Source organism: Candoia aspera, chromosome 3 (genome assembly GCF_035149785.1).
Source record: "Candoia aspera isolate rCanAsp1 chromosome 3, rCanAsp1.hap2, whole genome shotgun sequence".
Lineage (NCBI taxonomy): Eukaryota > Metazoa > Chordata > Lepidosauria > Squamata > Boidae > Candoia > Candoia aspera.
The window spans coordinates 163,366,243-163,387,535 of record NC_086155.1 but is presented as its reverse complement, the minus strand read 5'-3'; the positions used below and the strand labels follow the sequence as shown (position 1 = coordinate 163,387,535).

The 21,293-nt window shown below is 38.5% G+C and overlaps 1 protein-coding gene across 1 annotated transcript in view; it reads right to left on the bottom strand.

Moving 5' to 3' along the window:
- The window catches only part of TAF4B (TATA-box binding protein associated factor 4b), a 70,886-nt gene that overhangs the window by 4,897 nt on the left and 44,696 nt on the right, over positions 1-21,293 (bottom strand). The window contains exon 14 of the mRNA XM_063299215.1: positions 8,754-8,873. Coding sequence (XP_063155285.1) covers positions 8,754-8,873 — 120 coding nt within the window. The remainder of the gene's footprint in view (positions 1-8,753; positions 8,874-21,293) is intronic.

Below are 21,293 nucleotides of genomic sequence, written 5' to 3'. Positions count from 1 at the left end.
GTAAAAGTGCCAAGCATATACTGCCACAAGTGCTCCTGCGTGCAGACAAATGAGGACCACCAGAATGCCAACCGGGTGTCAGCCAAAGCAATGGTCACCTGCAAGATTTCCCAACATTTGTTGCAATTAAGCAGCTCCATACTCCATCTCTGAAATTTAACTTCTATCTGGAAGCCTGTCCTACCATATTTCTTTGAAAATGCTGACTACAAATGCTTAAGAGCAAAGGAAATTTGTATTTCACAAGAATGTATATCAATGTTTGTAAGCCATAAAAATCCACAAATGGAAGTTTTAAAGTTTACCTCCACTGTGGATGAGGTTTAATTTCACAAACATCTCCTGATGATAACTTGAATAGGATAGTGACATCACCTCTCATAAAAGTTGGCTTCTGAAAGGAGTCTACTCATCAAGGCTGTAATCAAACTACACATTCTCTTAGAAAGGCTAGTGCTTTTGCCTGTATCCACCTTTGTCTCTTCCCTCAAATCCTCATGATTGCCACATCCATGTTCTTCTTCAAAATCCTGATATAAACTGATGTTCGCTCTACAGTGTAGGCAATTTATACAGTCTTTTTCAACAGCGTATCAGTCAGAACCTCTTTTAATTCTTAATGTGCCATGGGAGAAATCAAAACCTCAAAAATGTTATGTGGACAAACATTCATTTATTATCTTGCATTATTTATTATCTGAGTCTCCTAATACCACATACATGCTTTTTAGTATGTTGATATTAGCACCTATAACATAAACCATACCTACAAAAGATTCAGGTTCCAATGTAGGATTTTGCAAATTGCTATTTAACTACTTTTAATATTTGCAATGCAGGTATAACCACTATGGGAGGGTTGCACAATAACATCAGAGCATAATAACAAGCATTTTAAATTTGTCAGACACTTTCAATCTATTCTCTGTCCTCCACTCCTACCTTCTGGATTTCTTGCACACCAGCAAGCATCCCAGGGCCTTGCTGAACATGCTTGGTTCTCAATGGGCTATTTTAGTGTACCCACTTTAGAAAGTTATTTTAGAGTGCTTGTTCTTTTGAAAACTATGATACTCCTGCCTGATGTTGCCAGTATATAATGTGGGTCTTGGCTAATAAGCAACAACAGTCACTGTAAAACTTTAGGAAAAAAAGAGACTGGTGTACATACTGTTTTTACTGTATGCTGTCCAGAGTCATTGTGGAGTTGGGCGGCCTTATACATTCCTAAAATAAATAAGCAAACGAACTTATCCTAGAAAACGTCCCAGCCTTCTGGACCAATACTATGGACATGTGGAGAAGATGAAGGCATATTGCTCTGGCTGACATGTAACTTAGAAATAAGAAAGCCTGCAATGTCAGCAGACCTTTGGCTCCAAAGTTCACTTACCCATTCAAAATAACCATGTTGCATTATGTCACAATTAACAGTTTGATTAGGACTGAGAAGTGGCACTAAAACCAGAATCCTAGAACAGACCAAAACTCTTTCCTTTGGGAAGACATTCTGATGCTGAAAACACTTGGAGATGGAACTGTTTTCCTACGGTTTCAGTCTGAGTGCACACAGCTTTATAACTGCAATCTATACCTACTATACATAGTTATACCACTAAACTTAAGCTATTTTGTCAATAGTGTTACAAGCATATCTAATACAGGAGTTTGAATTTTAGGAGGAAAAGAATAACATTTCTGGTGACAAATCATGCTACGACTTGAAAAGCATTTAAATACTGAAATACATTTAACAATTTAGGAATAAATGTGTATATTAAGGATCTTGTTATCTTGAGTCAAGTTGGAACTTCATTAAACTGTCAAAGATTTAGAAAAAAACTGGTATTAATATTCAGCTGTGCAACATTCCTCTGCCCCATTTCCTCTGTGACATTTCTACAAATTGGTTGAAATGTAACCAGCAGAATGTTTTACATATTGAGACAAATTACTGCAAATATGGTATCAGTTTATTCTCCACTACGCCCAAGATTCATATATGCATGTCACTTTCTGTGGCTACATCAGATCTTTAATCTGTACCTGGAGGTAACAAGTACTGTACAAAATATGTCATGTTGCCTTAATAGACAATTATTAAACTAAAGTATTTTGACTTTTTGCCAGATCATTTAAGCACTATAATCAAAATTATCAGTCTCTTGACCTTGCAGATGCCATCAACATTTATGTTGTCAATATGTTTAGCCCAAAGCTACAATACAATTAGTCATTTAAATTGCAGAGATCTTTCACACAAAATAATTAAGCTCCATTTATGAATAGGAGGAATATTTTGCCAGTGAGTTACATAGCTCAAACCTATGAACTGCAGTCTGGAATAGCTCTGTCTTTCTACAGGCAAAGTATATGTCAACAGTGTAGCCTAAACTGAAAACCACTACAAAGTTTAGCACCTTCCCGAATTCCACTTGACTCTGATACAAACTAGATTAGGTCTTTCAATTACATTCAACCATTATACTTGTTGTTTTCTAGCAATTTCTAGTGAAATCACATCTCAGTTACACATGAATTATGAGTGTGAGTAGCTGAAGAAGCATCTAACACAAAGGAGAATTTCATAGTTAGACTATGGAAATGACTGGCACGTTAACATGCTTCTTACTCCCTGGAAAAACAGATTCCTGCAACAACAGTCAATCTATGCATTATTTCAGAACAAGTGGACTACAGCTGAACAGATTTCAGGTTTTAAAGATCTGCTTTTGTTTTTAGTGTTTGTTTTTTTTTAAGAAGATCAAGTTTCCTACCAGGGTCATGCAAAATAAAGTGATCAAGAAGGGTAGAACCCACTAAAAATAAATTACCACATCCTACCAGTTTGTATTTGCAAACACATATCTACTTCTGAGTTACTATAGACCAGGGATTTTAACAAATCAAAATTCAATGGTAAAGTGGAACAAAGGCAAAGTAGGCTCATTGTATAGATAAACAACAACGAAGCAGAAGAGGAAAAAGCAATTAATATAATGTCAACAGAGACTTTTTGTAAACTGAAATTTTGTAAACTACTGGAAATCACACATCTTATGAGAGCTCCAACAAATACATCTGGCAGTAGATACTAATCTATCTTCTCCTCCACCTACATTATATAAAAAATTAGGGCCACAAACAAGAAAAACTTCTTTCTAACCCATCATGCTGACGAATTTTCATCTGAGCTGACCAATAACATTTGGCAATAAACACTCATATCAGTATGCTGCAGTGTCATCAACCTTCAATGAAGTACTCCTGATCAAAGTTGTACTTACACCTGCTTACAGGATATGACAGCTGTTGGGGGCTCAAATGAGACCACTGAGTATGAAATGCCAATAACCACAATGTTTTATGATTTTTCATGAACTGCACCATTAATATGACATAATGCTGTAGTCCAAATTTCATCACTATCTGAAAAATAGGAGTAAGTGATAGGATAAACTATTTTTAAAAGACCAAGTTCTTGTGCCCTACAATAACTTTCAGAAATACAAGAAATAGGATCACCATGCAAATCTGCAGTCACAGGCATAAGAGAGGGAAGGACAAAAGGTGATATTGAAGAATGCAAGATTCAGGTTGGTGTTCTTTAATAAGTCATTGCCTCCTGAAGACTCCTGAATTGAGGGAATGCTGGTTTTGGTAATACAAAATTTATGTTCACATTATGATGCAACTATCAACTTACCCATAGATACAGGTTTTTGGCTAATGAAATCCACGAAATATGTAAAATACTAAACCATTAAGAGTTTATAGGATCTGCTCTCAGTATCTAGTGTAATATACTCTAATTTTCCTTTTTTTAAAAAATTATATTACATAACTAGATCTTATGATAGTTGAAATCAACACAGGTCTGAATCAACTATTTTTACACTTTGCTGTAAATCCCCAAAATGAGTTTGCATTAACTTGGCTGCACTAATTTTCATGGGTGGTTTTGGGGAATGCGAAAAAGCCCCATAAGCTGCTAAATTAAAACTAGTTAAAGTGAGCTAGTGACATATTACATAACATAAAGCTTCAGAGTTCCTTTGTTCTGAGTGTTTTAACAGTCACGTTTCTTTAAAGCTGAAGACTTCCTACATCAGACCTGCTGGAGAAGGGGACAATTTTACCTTTTGATTTGTTTGGATCATGTCCAGTCCTTTTTATAGGGATGAATAATGGAATTATCTGAGAGGTATACTTGGGTAAGGAAAAAATGGCATCTTCCACTCAATTCCAAACAGCTATAGAAGAGACCTGCTCCATGGACTCACTGGACAGAGGCAAAAGATGCCTCGTTACTCTTTAAACCAGGGTTTCTCAACCAGGATTCCACAGAATCCTAGGGTTCTGCCAGAGGTCAGTAGGAATTCCCTGGGAGATCACAATTTATTTAAAGATTTATTTCAAATTTGGGCAACTTCACATTAAAGAGGTAAGTTTCATTCTTTACTTTTAGTTTAAGGACATCGTTAATGCATATATACAGGCTTACCCATGAAATGGATGTAACAGTTTTGTAACATCTGGTCTATATTTGAGCCTGAATGTGCAGGGGTTCCCTGAGGCCTGAAAAATATTTCAGGGGTTCCTCCAGGGTCAAAAAGTTGAGAAAGGCTGCTCTAAACTGTATATGCTAGAATTCAAAGCATAATTTGGGGGAATTAGCCCTGCTTTATTCACCACTGATAAGATCAGTAACTGGAGTTGCGACATGTGTGTGTGAAATTAATTTATTCCTGACATTTATTTGCCTTGGAAATATGCATCCATGCACTCAAGTTATTCAGTTTTACATATTTAAGTTAGTCAAGTGTTCTGAAAATATGCAACTTCAACTCCCAGAATTACAGACATTTTAATTTGCCAAGGTCGAGAAACATCAGTATAGACCTTCGAGCCATATTTTATTTATTTATTTATTTCTCCAAATTGTGCTACCGCCCATCTCCCCCCAAAGGAGGACTCTATTCTACTTCGAGGCCATCATTTCTTTGCTGAACAGAATATTGTTTACGTATCAGGATGTTTTGTCTTCCTTGTTATGCCTGCACTGCAAGCATTCTACTTCAAGATTTCCAAACTGGTATATCTTGTGGTGAGGAAGAACGATATACATGAAACAAGTTCACAGCATTTCAAGGGAATTTTATGAATATTAGTGGCAACTGGATGGAATAAACTCCATTGGCCCTTTAACACCTCTAAATTTGACAAGCTAAAGTGGATTCCATAGAAAACCAAAGCTATGGATGCCACAGCAGATTTACATGATAGAAATGAATGAACAACCCTGCCCCCCATGCCTCTCTTTCTAGAAAGAATCTCCAGAGTAATGCTTGGCAAAGCTATTACTAATCTTCTTTCCCCGCACAAGACAGATACCATTTTTCCCTCCCTCAAACCTTATATGTCAACTTTACATTTGAGGGGGAAAAAAATCCTGTTTTCACTCTCAAAATACACATGGGTTCTCTATACGGCCAAAAATTGCTGCTCTCATTGTAGTTCTTTGTTGAGTGTCTAGTGTAGCAAACTCTGATCTGCCAGTTTATTGTCTGAAGTGAAATCACTAACTTGCAATTGCTGTATTTTCTAGGCACCCTTATAAATATGCAAAGTGTACGTACAGTGTGCCTAAACGTACTGCTCATGTAGCACAAAATGTTGAATTCTATTGTTCTGATGCATGACTCCATTGCCACTGGCATTTTCATCAATAGTGTTATATAGGATTACACCAGAAGGGCTTAATAACAAAGGAGTCACATCAGCGACAGCAAGAATATGGCCAAGGGGCACCCATTACAAACCCTCTAGTATTATACAAAAGGAAAAGCTAGAAATAATTACTGCCTTGCTCTTCTGCAGCCTCTTCCTGCTTAATAGTAAACATAATGATTTACCTAATGAAAAGTTTAATTGTAATGGGAGGGACCTGGGAAAGCTCATGATTTCAAATCTTTCAGCAGTAATTAAGAGAGATAAAAGCTCATTCTGTATACGTAAAGAGGATAGCTACTAATTTATTAAAATTATACTCCCAAGCTCAAAGGCAAGTTAATATTTCCCACTGGTGGGTTAATTTGCTTTTGCGGGCTAGCTGGGCTGGTCTTCTGCTCACACGTCTCCTCTACATGCTTTAACATTCAACATTCCACATTCCATCTGCATGAATTCTTAAAGCAACCAGGATCCAGGAAGCTACTGCACAGTTCAGTGGAGTAGCAAGGGACAGGAGGGCAAGCTGCTTTCAGTTTTATTTACGTTATTACAGTGTAAGACATGTAAAATGAGCTTCCGCCAGCCTGACAATTAGTCTGCCAGTGATTTTTTTTTTACACCATTGTCAATTCATTTCTAAAACACTGCTTCCTCCAAATAAAAAGACTGCTCAGTCTATGTGGCTCACTGAAGTTAAGCAGGATCAATGGCTAAAGTATATTTAGTCTTGTTGTTGAGGAACTATAGTAACTTACACACTGATAGAGTCATGCAATAATGCTGCAGGACAGTTGGTTTCTGTTAGGATCCCAGCTGTTCCATTTGCATATACTTCTCTCTCCTTTTCTACCCTGCCCCCTAGGAAGTACAACCAATGATTCCTATTAAAAAATTTCCTTATTAAGGAGAAGTTCCCAAAATAGTCCAATTTATGGCTTTTGAGAGTGGGGTGTACTTCAATAGTAATAAAATCTGGGATTCTGTTCTGATTTCCATAGACTGTTCTCATTCCAATTAGAAGGAATAAATTGTGAAGTTTCTGTATGAACGAAGTACTCACTTATCAAGACAGTAAGACCATTTCCTCTGCACATTTATTTATTTATGATCTCTTCCCCTATTTTTTCCTACTTTTTCAGTCACAGAATTTCATTACCCTTCCAACCCCTTTTCAGTTCAACCCTCTCAGTCAGCATTCTGTGCAAGGCTCACTGGCTGTTCTGAAGTCTCTCTTTCCTTCTTAAACTAGGTTTTCTTTTTCCTCCTAAAGATTTTTTTGGAGTAACTGCAAACCTTGAGGTTACTCTCTCTGTGGTTTCTTTGCCATTCTTGCTACATAAGCACAAGTGTGGGAAAAAGTGAATTAGATACAGAGAAAATGGTGATTGCAATTCCTTAACCTTAATGACTCCCAGCAATAAAACAAAACTATTCAAAAAAAGAGTGTAAGTCCTAAGTTTCAGTGATGGCAGCTTGTTCAATTGGTTTCCGAAAGGGAAATAACTTCATATACAGATCTACCAAATGGATTTAGCCTGGATATTCCATACCGCTATTATTCTCAGAGGCTAGGAAAACCACCAAAGGGCAGTGGGATTCCAGACACTCCAAAACTCCCTGAGGAAAGCAGCATGGTGGATGTGGCACAACAAAATTGAAGGCAACAAACTAGTGCTGGAAGTCAAAAAGCACTTTTCTTAAAGCCAATCAGGACCTTAATGACCTGTCTCAGAACACAGCATTCTCTTAGAGTGATTCCACAACACAACGTGGGAAGCTTTGTCTGAAGCAATGTATGTAAAACATGGACACAGAATATGTTTAGATGCAGGAGTAAGAATTTAGAACAAAAATTACTTCAAACTGAATTTAAAATAAATTATATTAAATACAGTTAATACAATGGCTCCCAGTGTAGTTTCATCTGTCATATTAAACATTACACTTTAGCGATAGCCTCTGGAAGAGCTTTGAGGAGTCCACATTCAAGGCTGTGGTACATGTTTTGTATCACTTGAACATCTGAAGCTGTGGGAATATATAGGCACAGACTCCCTACCCAGAAACACCAAGCAAGACTTCTATTTCCTTAGTATGGCATACATGATTATGTAGATTAACTTAATTTCTAGTTACTCAGGCTCAGTATGTAAGTGCTAAGTTTGCTAAGCAGTGGACTGAAAACAATACATTTGGAGGAACGTCTAAATATATGACAGATGCACCTACTCAGTCATGTAAGCCTGCTGATTCTAGTCCTGCTTTCCACTTCCTTATCCTGAGTGTAAAAAGAAGGCAGGAAAGGGATAGGCATCTACGTACTACAAATGCTGTATTAAAAATAGTGACAACAGTCAAAGAGGTACTGTGAGAAAACATTTTTATTTGCTGTAACTGGAGTGTGTTTTTAACAGATGGAAGCAGCTTTTCTTTTCATAAAAAACTTTGTACTTTTAAGTATATTTAAATCTATGTTGATGTCATTTTACGAAAATTTATTTGAAACACAGCCAAAATTATTAGGATGCTTTTCTGCTAAAAGAATTCTAGGGACATTCCTAAGCTGGGTGGGATAAACTTTCAATAAGGACAATGGATTTTGTTGCATATTGTTAGATAGTTTCAACTTTTTTCCCCCACTGGGAAGCAAAGAGTGCAATACCCTGTAAGAATTCTATAGGAAGATTCTAGATAAGCATTTTCTCTAAGATGGATGGATGTGCGCAGTAACCCCTAACTGGTACCCATAACACTAAAAAAACTATTTGGAGGAAGGGGGGAAAAGTCTTACTTAACAGTATATTTTGCTGCAGGATTACTAAAGTATTTCCTTCACAGAATACCACACAATCAAGCCCATTTCTCTGGATATGAAATGGATGCCTAATTCCAACAAAACTGGTAAAAATATTCCACTATAAAAGAATTCTCTGAGCAGACCACATCCTTTATAAAAAGCAGAAACAGGGTTCAGCTGGTGGTGATAATACAGTAGAGGGAAAAAGCACAATGTTACAAACCTCAAATCCAGACACAGAAATAGATGGATCCAGTGGTCTCTTCTTTCTTGGCCCAAGGGCTTCCAGAGCCGCACGATTAGCCTCCCTTTGCTGCATTTGTGCAAATTCTAACTGTTGCATCTAAGATAAAGGGGAAGTTATAAATAGGTTAGATCTCAATATACTGAAAGCTACATCTGGGCATCATCAGTTTTTCCCACCTTGATCTACTTTTTAAATAGCAGGGAAGTTTTATGAGTCTTAAATAAACGAACAAGCAAGCAAACAAAGATACTGGGTTGTGTTGCAAAGTAACCAATAAGAATCCCACTCAGACAGCACTGTTCACAAGGTCCCTCTATACTATACATTAAGAAATTATTCCAGTAGGATTTTTATCATGTAAGAAAAGTGGTCCAAAGTTGTTAAATACAGTCATATCAGAGTATCATTTTAAAAAATACGTATTTTTTAACGCACCACGTTTTACAGTAATTTTTGCTTTTGCAAGAGGTATTTTAGCTACTTTCTGGCAGAGGGCAGCTTTGAAATATTAACATTCACTTAGATTCCATTCTGGGGCTGCTTTTAACAAGTTCAAATAGCTAGACTATCATATATAAATGCACTGTGTCTGTTTTGTTGTAAGCTATGACAACTGTATATGTGAACCACACCTGTGTCTTTATCTCCTGAGAGAACTGATAGTGATAAACATCAGCTACCAAAGTATATGGAGGAAGGTGTGTATTCCTAAACTAAACAAAGCAAGTCCCCACAAAGCTAACTCGTACTCCTGACTTCACCTTTATATATTCACTCAAAAAAAAGAGACAAGTCTTGCAATCAGGAGCCATAGAGAAAACATTTCAAAAGCATTTCCCTTCTTCGATTTTTCCATCAGCTCCAAGTACAAAGATTTCTTAAAAACCTGTGTAAAGATCAAATTGCCATGAAAACATTGCAGAAATGGTAAAATGGTCTTTGTTGCTGCTGGCCTTTTTAATAATAATATATAGGGTTTTTAAAGTCTAGTCTTGAAGCAGTCAAGCAGTTTCTAGGTGACACAATAACCATTTTGGTTAATCTGACCTGAAGCACAAATAAAGTAGAGGCACATTTTTAAAAGCCCTTCCCAATAGTTAGATGGCATTTGCAGCCAAGCTATAGTCACATAAAGGAATTAAGAAGGGAAACCCTGTGTACTCTGCTCAGCTTTAAGGGAAAAAAACCTTTATTTCTATCTTGCACAAATAGGATTTTTCACGTTTATAAAAGTTTACTCCACCATCCTCATTTTCCTCCATGTTTTGTGCAAATATGGTATCTACCTGTCGCTTAAGATCCATACAAGCTTAAAATGTCCATACAAACCGAGGTTTGTTGCAGGTCAACTGCAACATGTTCACCTTCAGGAACAGGTCCCGCCCTTTGGAACATCCTTCCCACTCCCTCCTGGACTTCAGAAAACAGCTGAAGACCTGGTTTTGCCACCTTGCCTGGAGTGGGGAGAGGAAGAGCCATTCTTGAGGCTGGCTGGTTCCCTAGTTCTGCCGGGACTGGTCTTACCCCCTTATGGGCTGAATTAGATCTGCCGTTACTTGGATTTCATTGCATTTTACATTTATTGATTACTGGTATTATTTATGATTTTATTGAATTTTAAATTGTTTTTATTGTGAACCGCCCAGGGTCCCTGGTGGGGAGATGGGCAGTGATAAAAATATGATAAAAAAAAATAATAAAACAAATAAACCTCTGCCCATAAACAATCACAATACATGAAGAACACTAGTTTATAATATGTCAAGAATTACCATTTGGATTAGACTACTCAGTGGTCAGGTGAAGTATATCATCAAAAGGTAGACTGTACACAAAACAGACACCTCTTATATTAATTGCTGCTCTGCTTCCTCCCTACAATTACATGATTTTATACTGCTGTTTTTATCCTACCTTGTTCATCTGCAGAGTGCTGCAGTCTATAAATATGTTAGTATGCTGATTCTCCAAGTACTCATCTTAAGCCAAATGGCATATGTCACCACCAACTTTACTAGGCAGAATCCCCTTTATTCCATGCTTCTTCATTCTTTCTGAACCCTAATACTACAGTCTTTCAATGAGATGCAAAGATCTTCCATGGCCAGCTGCTAAACTCTCCCCTAAACTCAGTTTATTTATCTTCAATTTTGTAACTTTTTCCTCTTGTCTTACAAATCTAACAGTATTCTTTTCCTTTCTCCAGCATCTTCCCCTACTGTAGCATGCTTACATCCCCTAATATTTTAACTACATTTCTAGATCTACCCCAGTTAAATAGGTGAAAATTATTTTCAGGCTACTAAAGAAGAGTTACAACATTAGGGTAACATTTTTACTTATATTAGAACACTTGATGGAGATAGATTGATATAGATATAAAAATAAAAATTCTGTCTTGATTTTAATTATATTGTTTTCATTCACATGTTTGCAAACTTATATTTTTAACACAAGCTGTTTGATGCAATACCCAAGTTTATTTTCAGACCACCACTATCTGCATTCTGAGAAGATTCAATGGACTATGATGAAGCTGAAGAAAATAATTGATTATCTATTAAGATGGAAAAAAAGATTCTTGCAATGGCACCACTACAGGAACAAGCATTTTGCAACTTAAAGGCAATAAACGTGTCATATTGTGGCAAATAGAAGAGCATCCCTGAAGGCAGTATTTCAAGTAATATTGAAATATTTTCTCAGACTCTGGAGAAAATAATAAAGTGAATCCTACAAGGGCAAAGTGTGCTTATCCCAGTGAAGACTGTGGCTAAATGTGAAAGAATCAGAGTGAGAAGGAATTGTAACTATGGTAATAAGGATCAGTAGGAAACTGACAAGTTATCTGTTAACTGCTTAATGGGGAATCGTGCATATAAAAAAGGATAGTATGAATCTGATGGTACTGAATTGGGGAAGAATCTTGCAGATCCTTGGAGTGTAGGATATGCATAGGGAAACTAGTTGAATGGGGCTCAAAGAGAAGCAATAAACATCAACGTTCTACAAGTAATCCTTTTTTATGTCATTTAAAACATCCATTAATGTTTTTTAAAGAGTTCACAGCACAAAGGAAAGGTTTGTTATGCTTTGATATCTGTTTTGCAAGATACAGTATGGAGCCACACAGATTAAGAAAACTGGTTCAAGCAAATGAAAGGCCAGTGCCATCTGATGGAGAGTTGAATAAAGGTGCTGCTTCCTATTTTGGAAAACCTATACCATTTTTCCATCATCCAAAGATGAGCTAAAAATACATTCATTTTCTCTCAAAGAAGAACAAATATCTAATCATCAACTCTGATAATTGGCTACTGCTGCCATTAAAAAAGCTTTTTCTCTGGGAAGTCTAACTTGTTTATATCTGTCAAAATATGAAGTGTAATAAAAATCCTTTGCTTAAGCTGCCTATCCTAGTGATGTTGATGTACAAGAAGGTACAAGGTCTTTCTCATCATTAACATACAGTTTTTCCATTCCATGAAACACTGGTGATCCAAAGATTACTTTGGTTCCTAAACCTTTTACTTAAGCTTCAGAAATGTCAGAGAAGTAAGTTTGAAAGCTCCCAAGTGTAGCATTTCAAAGATCTCACCAGCTGGTCTCTCCAAAATCTGATACATTTTCTGAAAGTCACAGGATAAAGATAATCAACCGTGTCCATTTGATAATCATTCTGATGTAACTATGAAATCAATACAACATAAGGTCTCTAATCCTCCTCATAAACGAGGTTAGAAAATAAGGCCGTGCTTCTAAAGATCAAAGTAGAGACACTTCCTTGGTGGACTGATAAAATGGAGTTATAAGAGAAATCTGAGTTACAGTGGGGACACTGGAAACAAACTCTAAACAGGAAACATATAACTGGAACGCACAAGATTAAGAACCTTCTAGTAACGTATGGATGGTCTCATGATTTGCTCACCCACCAAATAAAAGATCCAGAAGTATGACTCAGCACTCATGACAAAAAGTAAAAGAAAATTCATCACTGGTGAAACCCAATCATAGACACAAAAGTACAGAGGTTCTTGCACACAATTAGTTAGCAAAATGTATTGTGTTTACCAAAGGACACTTTTGAAGACACATCCTATTTCTTTGCTTCTTTACAACTCTGCATCCATGTTAAAGATTAATTTAGTTTTGGCCTTGAAAAGGAAGTGGAAGAGGTAAAACATGGGAAAGTAAAACATGTGAGAAAGACTCAGAACAGCCTTAACCTGACCTTGTTGTCCTTCTAAAGGGACAATGTTGTCCTTATAAAGGGATATTATTCACTGAGGATTTTTTTTTTGGCACAGCCATTTGTGAGAGACATTCTGGAAACTGTGGGAGTTAGGAGTCCTCTCTGAATCCCTCCCTCACTCACTCTTAATAAGAATTGACTAAAAAAGGTAATCTCATAACCATTATGTCAGGGGGTGGTAACTAAGATCTACTGTTAGAATTTGTAGATTTAGAAATGCATAAAACTGTCTCATACAGAGTCATGTTCAACCTGGTCCATCTAGCTCCATGTACAGGTTCCTGGATGACTAGGCCGCTTATGTTATCTCTTAAAACATGGGCAGTATGTCTTATGTATCAGTTGCTGGGAAGCAATAGTGAAATGGGATTGTTGTCCTCTGACTTAGGAGTTCCCCAAATGTATCTAATTGGTCACTAGAAGTTGGATTAAATGGGTCTATGGCCTGATCTAGCAGGATTCTTAAGCTTTAGCTCAAAACCAACTAGTGGCAGTCCATCACTATTTTAAAAAGAGAACTTTCCAAGCCCTGCTTTCAGTGATGGGTTGAAAAGCTCTGACTAACAACATTGCAAAGCATGTGCTCTAAAACTGAAATCTTGGTTTCCCTATTTGATTGGATGCTGATAATTTAGAACAGTCTTCCTCAAGTTTGGCATGTTTCAGATTGGGGAATTCTAGGAGTTGAAGTCCACACATTTGGAGAGTATATACCCAGACTGAGAATTTTTTTCCATGAAAAAATAGGAGCAAAGTAAACTGAAGATATTTCTGAAAGAGGTATTTCTGCAAAGTTGTTCATAAATGCAACAACAACAAAAACTCATTTTTTCATACAGTAAAATAGGAAAGCTATGCTCTAAGATATTATATGTAATGATGATGGTCCAATTCTGGAATGTTATTCTGTAGCTTCATCAAAGTATTTTAATGTTTTACTTGGGGTGGCGGGGTGGCCTTTGAACCAGCCTTGACTCCTGGCAACTACACAGACAATCCATGGAGTTTCTTTGGCAAAAAATTTGGAAGTGGTTTGCTATTGCCTTCTTCCTAGGCCTGGAAAAGACTGACTGGCCCAAAGTAACCCAGTTGGTTTTTGTGCCTAAGGCAGAAGTAGAACCCAGGTTGCCCCACTACTAGTCCATTATCTTAACTACTAGACCAAACATAGGGGGCAAAAGCTGGTAAAATACAGGGAAGCTTGACAACTCTGTCCCTGCCTTCTCATCCTCTGCAAGTCATCTTCTACATGCAAGCAAAAAAGAACCAGTGTTCCCTTAGCGCTGAAACATTGTAGGTCTGCTTTCTAAGATGGGCCTGAAAAAAAATCAACAAAAGGGTGTATCGAGCAACTTAGAGTAAAAAAAAAAAAAAGTGGCTTTTATGGTTTACAGGAGAGAACCATACTGGAGAATGCATATCCCACATGTTCTTCCAAGTGGCTAAAATATAAATGAAACCACAAGGTATTTTAAACCAAAAGGGCAGAGCAGCAATAAAAGCTAACAACTAACAGAATTAACAGATGGACCTCTCAATCATACTATCTCCTTTGATACCTGAATTGTTTAAAAGTTCTAAGTGCCTTCTTGGCCCTACTTCGCTCAAAAATATTGTTTCCTCAAAATATATTTCCTCTTCCAATTCCTTTCCTCATGTCAATTTATATTAGTTTTCCCAGAAATTTTGTTCATCTATATCTACTTTTTTTAAAGATAACTTTTTCATCATTATAGTTTCCTTGACCTTAGTATTTATATATCTTGGCATCCTCTTGGACTAGTCATCCTTTTAATTTGTGACATAATTTTGTTTCTGATTTCCTGTTGCAGAAGTTTTAAACAAAACTTTCAGGTTCCCTAAAGAGATCTGATCCCTACCAATTGGACATTCACCTTTCTTATAACTAAAATTATTTTATTTAAAAATTCTTATCTTTTGAAATGCGAGATGTGCATATTGAACCTTCAAGGCACCTTTCCAGTTACATCAAAGCTAGAGCTCAGCACTATTGCAAGTACTACTCCCAAGTGGTTCAACTATATTTAAATCTTGAACTAGATTTTGAAGTTTTCTGGTATTAAAACCATGGTCACAGCTCTTACGTTGGCTTCATGCTAAATAATTCTGTCTTAGAGCAGTTAATTGCATCTGTTGTTTATTCGTTTAGTCGCTTCCGACTCTTCGTGACTTCATGGACCAGCCCACGTCAGAGCTTCCTGTCGGTCGTCAACACCCCCAGCTCCCCCAGGGACGAGTCCGTCACCTCTAGAATATCATCCATCCATCTTGCCCTTGGTCGGCCCCTCTTCCTTTTGCCTTCCACTCTCCCTAGCATCAGCATCTTCTCCAGGGTGTCCTGTCTTCTCATGATGTGGCCAAAGTATTTCAGTTTTGCCTTTAATATCATTCCCTCAAGTGAGCAGTCTGGCTTTATTTCCTGGAGGATGGACTGGTTGGATCTTCTTGCAGTCCAAGGCACTCTCAGAATTTTCCTCCAACACCACAGTTCAAAAGCATCGATCTTCCTTCGCTCAGCCTTCCTTATGGTCCAGCTCTCGCAGCCATATGTTATTACAGGGAACACCATTGCTTTAACTATGCGGGCCTTTGTTGTCAGTGTGATGTCTCTGCTCTTAACTATTTTATCGAGATTTGTCATTGCTCTTCTTCCAAGGATTAAGCGTCTTCTGATTTCCTGACTGCAGTCAGCATCTGCAGTAATCTTTGCACCTAGGAATACAAAGTCTTTCACTGCTTCTACATATTCTCCCTCTATTTGCCAGTTATCAATCAAGCTGGTTGCCATAATCTTGGTTTTTTTGAGGTTTAGCTGCAAACCAGCTTTTGCACTTTCTTCTTTCACCTTCATCATAAGGCTCCTCAGTTCCTCTTCACTTTCAGCCATCAAAGTGGTATCATCTGCATATCTGAGATTGTTAATGTTTCTTCCAGAGATTTTAACTCCAGCCTTGGATTCCTCAAGGCCAGCTTGTCGCATGATGTGTTCTGCATACAAGTTGAATAGGTAGGGTGAGAGTATACAGCCCTGCCGTACTCCTTTCCCAATCTTAAACCAGTCTGTTGTTCCGTGGTCTGTTCTTACTGTTGCTACTTTGTCGTTATACAGATTCTTCAGGAGGCATACAAGATGACTTGGTATCCCCATACCACTAAGAACTTGCCACAATTTGTTATGGTCCACACAGTCAAAGGCTTTAGAATAGTCAATAAAACAGAAATAGATGTTTTTCTGAAACTCCCTGGCTTTTTCCATTATCCAGCGGATATTGGCAATTTGGTCTCTAGTTCCTCTGCCTTTTCTAAAGCCAGCTTGTACATCTGACAATTCTCGCTCCATGAACTGCTGAAGTCTATCTTGCAGGATCTTGAGCATTACCTTACTGGCATGTGAAATGAGTGCCACTGTTCGATAGTTTGAACATTCTTTAGTGTTTCCCTTTTTTGGTATGGGGATATAAGTTGATTTTTTCCAGTCTGATGGCCATTCTTGTGTTTTCCGAATTTGCTGGCATATAGCATGCATTACCTTGACAGCATCATCTTGCAAGATTTTGAACAGTTCAGCTGGGATGCCGTCGTCTCCTGTTGCCTTGTTATTAGCAATGCTTCTTAAGGCCCACTCAACCTCACTCTTCAGGATGTCTGGCTCTAGCTCACCGACCACACCGTCAAAGCTATCCCCGATATTGTTATCCTTCCTATACAGGTTTTCTGTATATTCTTGCCACCTTTTCTTGATCTCTTCTTCTTCTGTTAGGTCCTTGCCATCTTTGTTTTTGATCATACCCATTTTTGCCTGGAATTTACCTCCAATGTTTCTAATTTTCTGGAAGAGGTCTCTTGTCCTTCCTATTCTATTGTCTTCTTCCACTTCCACACATTGCTTGTTTAAAAATAATTCCTTATCTCTTCTGGCTAACCTCTGGAATTTTGCATTTAATTGGGCATATCTCCCCCTATCACTGTTGCCTTTTGCTTTTCTTCTTTCTTGGGCTACTTCTAGTGTCTCAGCAGACAGCCATTTTGCCTTCTTGGTTTTCTCTTTCTTTGGGATGTATTTTGTTGCCGCCTCCTGAACAATGCTGCCAACTTCTGTCCAGAGTTCTTCCGGGACCCCATCTACTAAGTCCAGTCCCTTAAATCTATTCTTCACCTCCACTGCATATTCCTTAGGAATATTAGTGAGCTCATATCTAGCTGATCTGTGGGTCTTCCCTAATCTCTTTAGTCTGATCCTAAATCGTGCAAGAAGAAGTTCGTGATCTGAACTACAGTCAGCTCCAGGCCTTGTTTTTACCGACTGTACAGATGTCCGCCACCTTTGGCTGCAAAGGATGTAATCAATCTGATTTCGGTGTTGTCCATCTGGTGAAGTCCATGTATAAAGCCGTCTCTTAGGTTGTTGGAAGAGAGTGTTTGTTATGCAGAGTGAATTGTCTTGGCAAAATTCTATCAGCCTGTGTCCTGCTTCGTTTTGTTCTCCCAGGCCATACTTACCTGTAATTCCAGGTGTCATTTGACTGCCCACCTTAGCATTCCAGTCTCCTGTGATGAAAATAACATCTCTTTTAGGTGTGTTGTCCAGTAGGTGCTGCAGATCCTCATAGAACTGCTCTACTTCAGCTTCTTCAGCATTTGTGGTTGGGGCATATATTTGGATCACTGTGATGTTAGATGGCTTGCCCTGAATTCGAATTGAGATCATTCTGTCGTTTTTTGGGTTGTATCCAAGCACTGCTTTAGCCACTTTACTATTAATTATGAAGGCTACTCCATTTCTTCTGTGGTCCTCTTGTCCGCAGTAGTAGATCTGGTGGTCATTTGATGTGAAGTGGCCCATTCCAGTCCATTTCAGTTCACTGACGCCCAGAATGTCTATCTTTAATCTTGACATCTCACCAATAACCACATCCAATTTGCCCTGGCTCATAGATCTTACATTCCAGGTTCCGATGGTGTGTTGATCCTTAGAACATCGGATTCGCCGTTCACCACCAGCACCGTCGGCCACTAGCCGTCCTTTCGGCTTTGAGCTAGCTGCGTCATCACGTCTGGGGCTAGTTGAGCTCATCCTCTGTTCCTCCCCAGTAGCATTTTGACCATCCTCCGACCTGGGGGTCTCATCTTCCGATGGTATACCGACATATCTCTGGTTGTACTGATCCATTTAGTTTTCACGGCAAGAATACTGGGGTGGGTTGCCATTACCTTCCCCAGGGATCGCGTTTAGTCTGACCTCTCTGTCATGACCTTCCCGTCTTGGGTGGCCCTTCACAGTTTAGCTCATGGCATCACTGAGGTGCTCAAGCTCCAGCACCACGACAAGGTAACGATCCTTTGCTGAAGTAATTGCATCTAGAAATAGTGTTTTGATACAGCGTTCCCTAACCTGGTGTCCTTCAAGTGTACAGGGATCACAACTCTCCCAATTCCCTATTAAAATTCCCTCTGGCAATTCTGTCTGGAAATTCCAAGTTGGGTTCCAATGTATCTGGAAGAATTCAGTTGAGAAAGACTATACTGATTATATTCTGTAAACCTAGCCTGCATGAAGAGAATTGAAATCTCTCATTGCAAGTGTGTAACCAATGTCTTTTGCCATTTCAAGATTGCTTTCTCAGCTAGGTCAGGAAAAAAGTATATGTCCACACATGAATACCATAGGAATAGTCTTTAAGAGCTACGAATGGAATTTCTTTCTGGCCAGACACTGCACTTTTTAACAAGAGCCACGGCTGGTAACATCACAACTGTGGATCAGACCAATATTTTTGGCCTTTTTCCGCATTTGGCAGGCAGGGAGGATAAAGGGAAAATGGATTTCTTGAGTCTGAAAGAGACTCAGGACACTCAGACTGCACTTTAAAACTTTAAAAGACTGCATTTATATTGTCCTTTAAACTCCCTCCTTCAAGCAAAAGCTGTGCTAGAAGTTTTGGCTTTACAAATGGTGATGCTTTCAGAGTTGCTAAAGAAATGCCGGAGATCACATGGTTGTTTATACTTTGTTATCTAGAATCACAGAATGGAAAGGTTGGGAAGACCCTTAGAATTGGTTACTGTACACTGACTTCCAGTGGGGACATGGCTGACTGAACAGCTGGGTCTGCGAGCTCCGCGGACTGAACTGACAGCATTTTTTTTTTCTGGGGTGCAGGCAGGTTTTTTCCTGAAGCCTGGAGCATTTTCACGGACAAAGAAAATGCTTGGAATCATTCCATTTGTCCTCTGGAACGGCGACTTGCAGCCTGAGAATTGCAAACAGCGTTTGCGTCAATTGGGTAAGAGTTGCTGGGAGGCTGGGATGTCATCATTTCCAAGCTGCGCTGTAGGCTTAAGGGACATTAGGTCGAGCCACCCCATTTCTAAACCACCCAATTTATATTTTCTTTTTCAGTTATGTGCCGTAAGAGAGACTTTCTACAGCAAGGAGAAATGATCTCTCTTGGTGCTTGTCATTATCTCTGGGATTAATTTTCAAAAATCTTTTAAAGCTTTGGCTTGTTTCCCCATTTGGATATTGAAGAGGATTGAAAATAAATAATTGTCTCCCTGCTATTATTTCTGTATTGAATTTGAAGGATTTAATTTTTTCCTACACGTTGAATTTGCTGTTTTGAATCTTCAGTTTTCTGTTCACTTTCTCTGAGAGCTGCTTGTTAGCATACTTTCTCCTGTGTCAACAACTTTCAGAGATCTTCTATTAATTCATTAACTCCTATGTCTGCCAGTCAAGTATCTAGGGGGCACCATAATCTACTGCCTAATGAAGGAGGAGATGTTTCTACCAACAGCAAAATTGAAGCTCTTGTTGTGCCAGATGTTGGTGTTGAAGGAATTAAAAGAACAGACTGAGTTGCAAATGACAAATGCAGTTCGTTTTTTGATGAAATGTTATGGGAAAGAAGAGGCTGTATTCTGTGGGAGATTTTTTTCTTTTATTGAGAAGTCTGAGTTTCCAAGGGAGGCAGATGGGCTGTTTGATTTCTGTATGAAAAATGCCTTGTGTGTAATATGGAGATATGTAAATGTTTTTGGTTTATTCAGAGGTTGGGTAGAGAATTAAGAATATTTATTTGGATTGATATTAAGGCTTGTATGATTTTATCTTTCTTTAATGATTTCGATTAAGTTTTACTCGACTGCATTTAGATTGTTTGATTTTTAATATTTATAAGATATAATATTTGCTTGGTTTTAGGTTTAATAGGTTTACAATTGTTATATTATTAATTATAAAAGTAAACAATTTAACTTCAGCAAAGGATCGTTACCTTGTCGTGGTGCTGGAGCTTGAGCACCTCAATGATGCCATGAGCTAAACCGTGAAGGGCCACCCAAGACGGAAAGGTCATGACAGAGAGGTCAGACTAAATGCGATCCCTGGGGAAGGTAATGGCAACCCACCCCAGTATTCTTGCCGTGAAAACTAAATGGATCAGTACAACCAGAGATATGTCGGTATACCATCGGAAGATGAGACCCCCAGGTCGGAGGATGGTCAAAATGCTACTGGGGAGGAACAGAGGATGAGTTCAACTACCCCAGACGTGATGACGCAGCTAGCTCAAAGCCGAAAGGACGGCTAGCAGCCAACGGTGCTGGTGGTGAACGGCGAATCTGATGTTCTAAGGATCAACACACCACTGGAACCTGGAATGTAAGATCTATGAGCCAGGGCAAATTGGATGTGGTTATTGGTGAGATGTCAAGATTAAAGATAGACATTTTGGGCGTCAGTGAACTGAAATGGACTGGAATGGGCCACTTCACATCAAATGACCACCAGATCTACTACTGTGGACAAGAGGACCACAGAAGAAATGGAGTAGCCTTCATAATTAATCGTAAAGTGGCTAAAGCAGTGCTTGGATACAATCCAAAAAACGATAGAATGATCTCAATTCGAATTCAGGGCAAGCCATCTAACATCACAGTGATCCAAATATACGCCCCAACCACAGATGCTGAAGAAGCGAAGTAGAGCAGTTCTATGAGGATCTGCAGCACCTACTGGACAACATGCCTAAAAGAGATGTTATTTTCATCACGGGAGACTGGAATGCTAAGGTGGGCAGTCAAATGACACCTGGAATTACAGGTAAGCATGGCCTGGGAGAACAAAACGAAGCAGGACATAGGCTGATAGAATTTTGCCAAGACAATTCACTCTGCATAACAAACACTCTCTTCCAACAACCTAAGAGACGGCTTTATACATGGACTTCACCAGATGG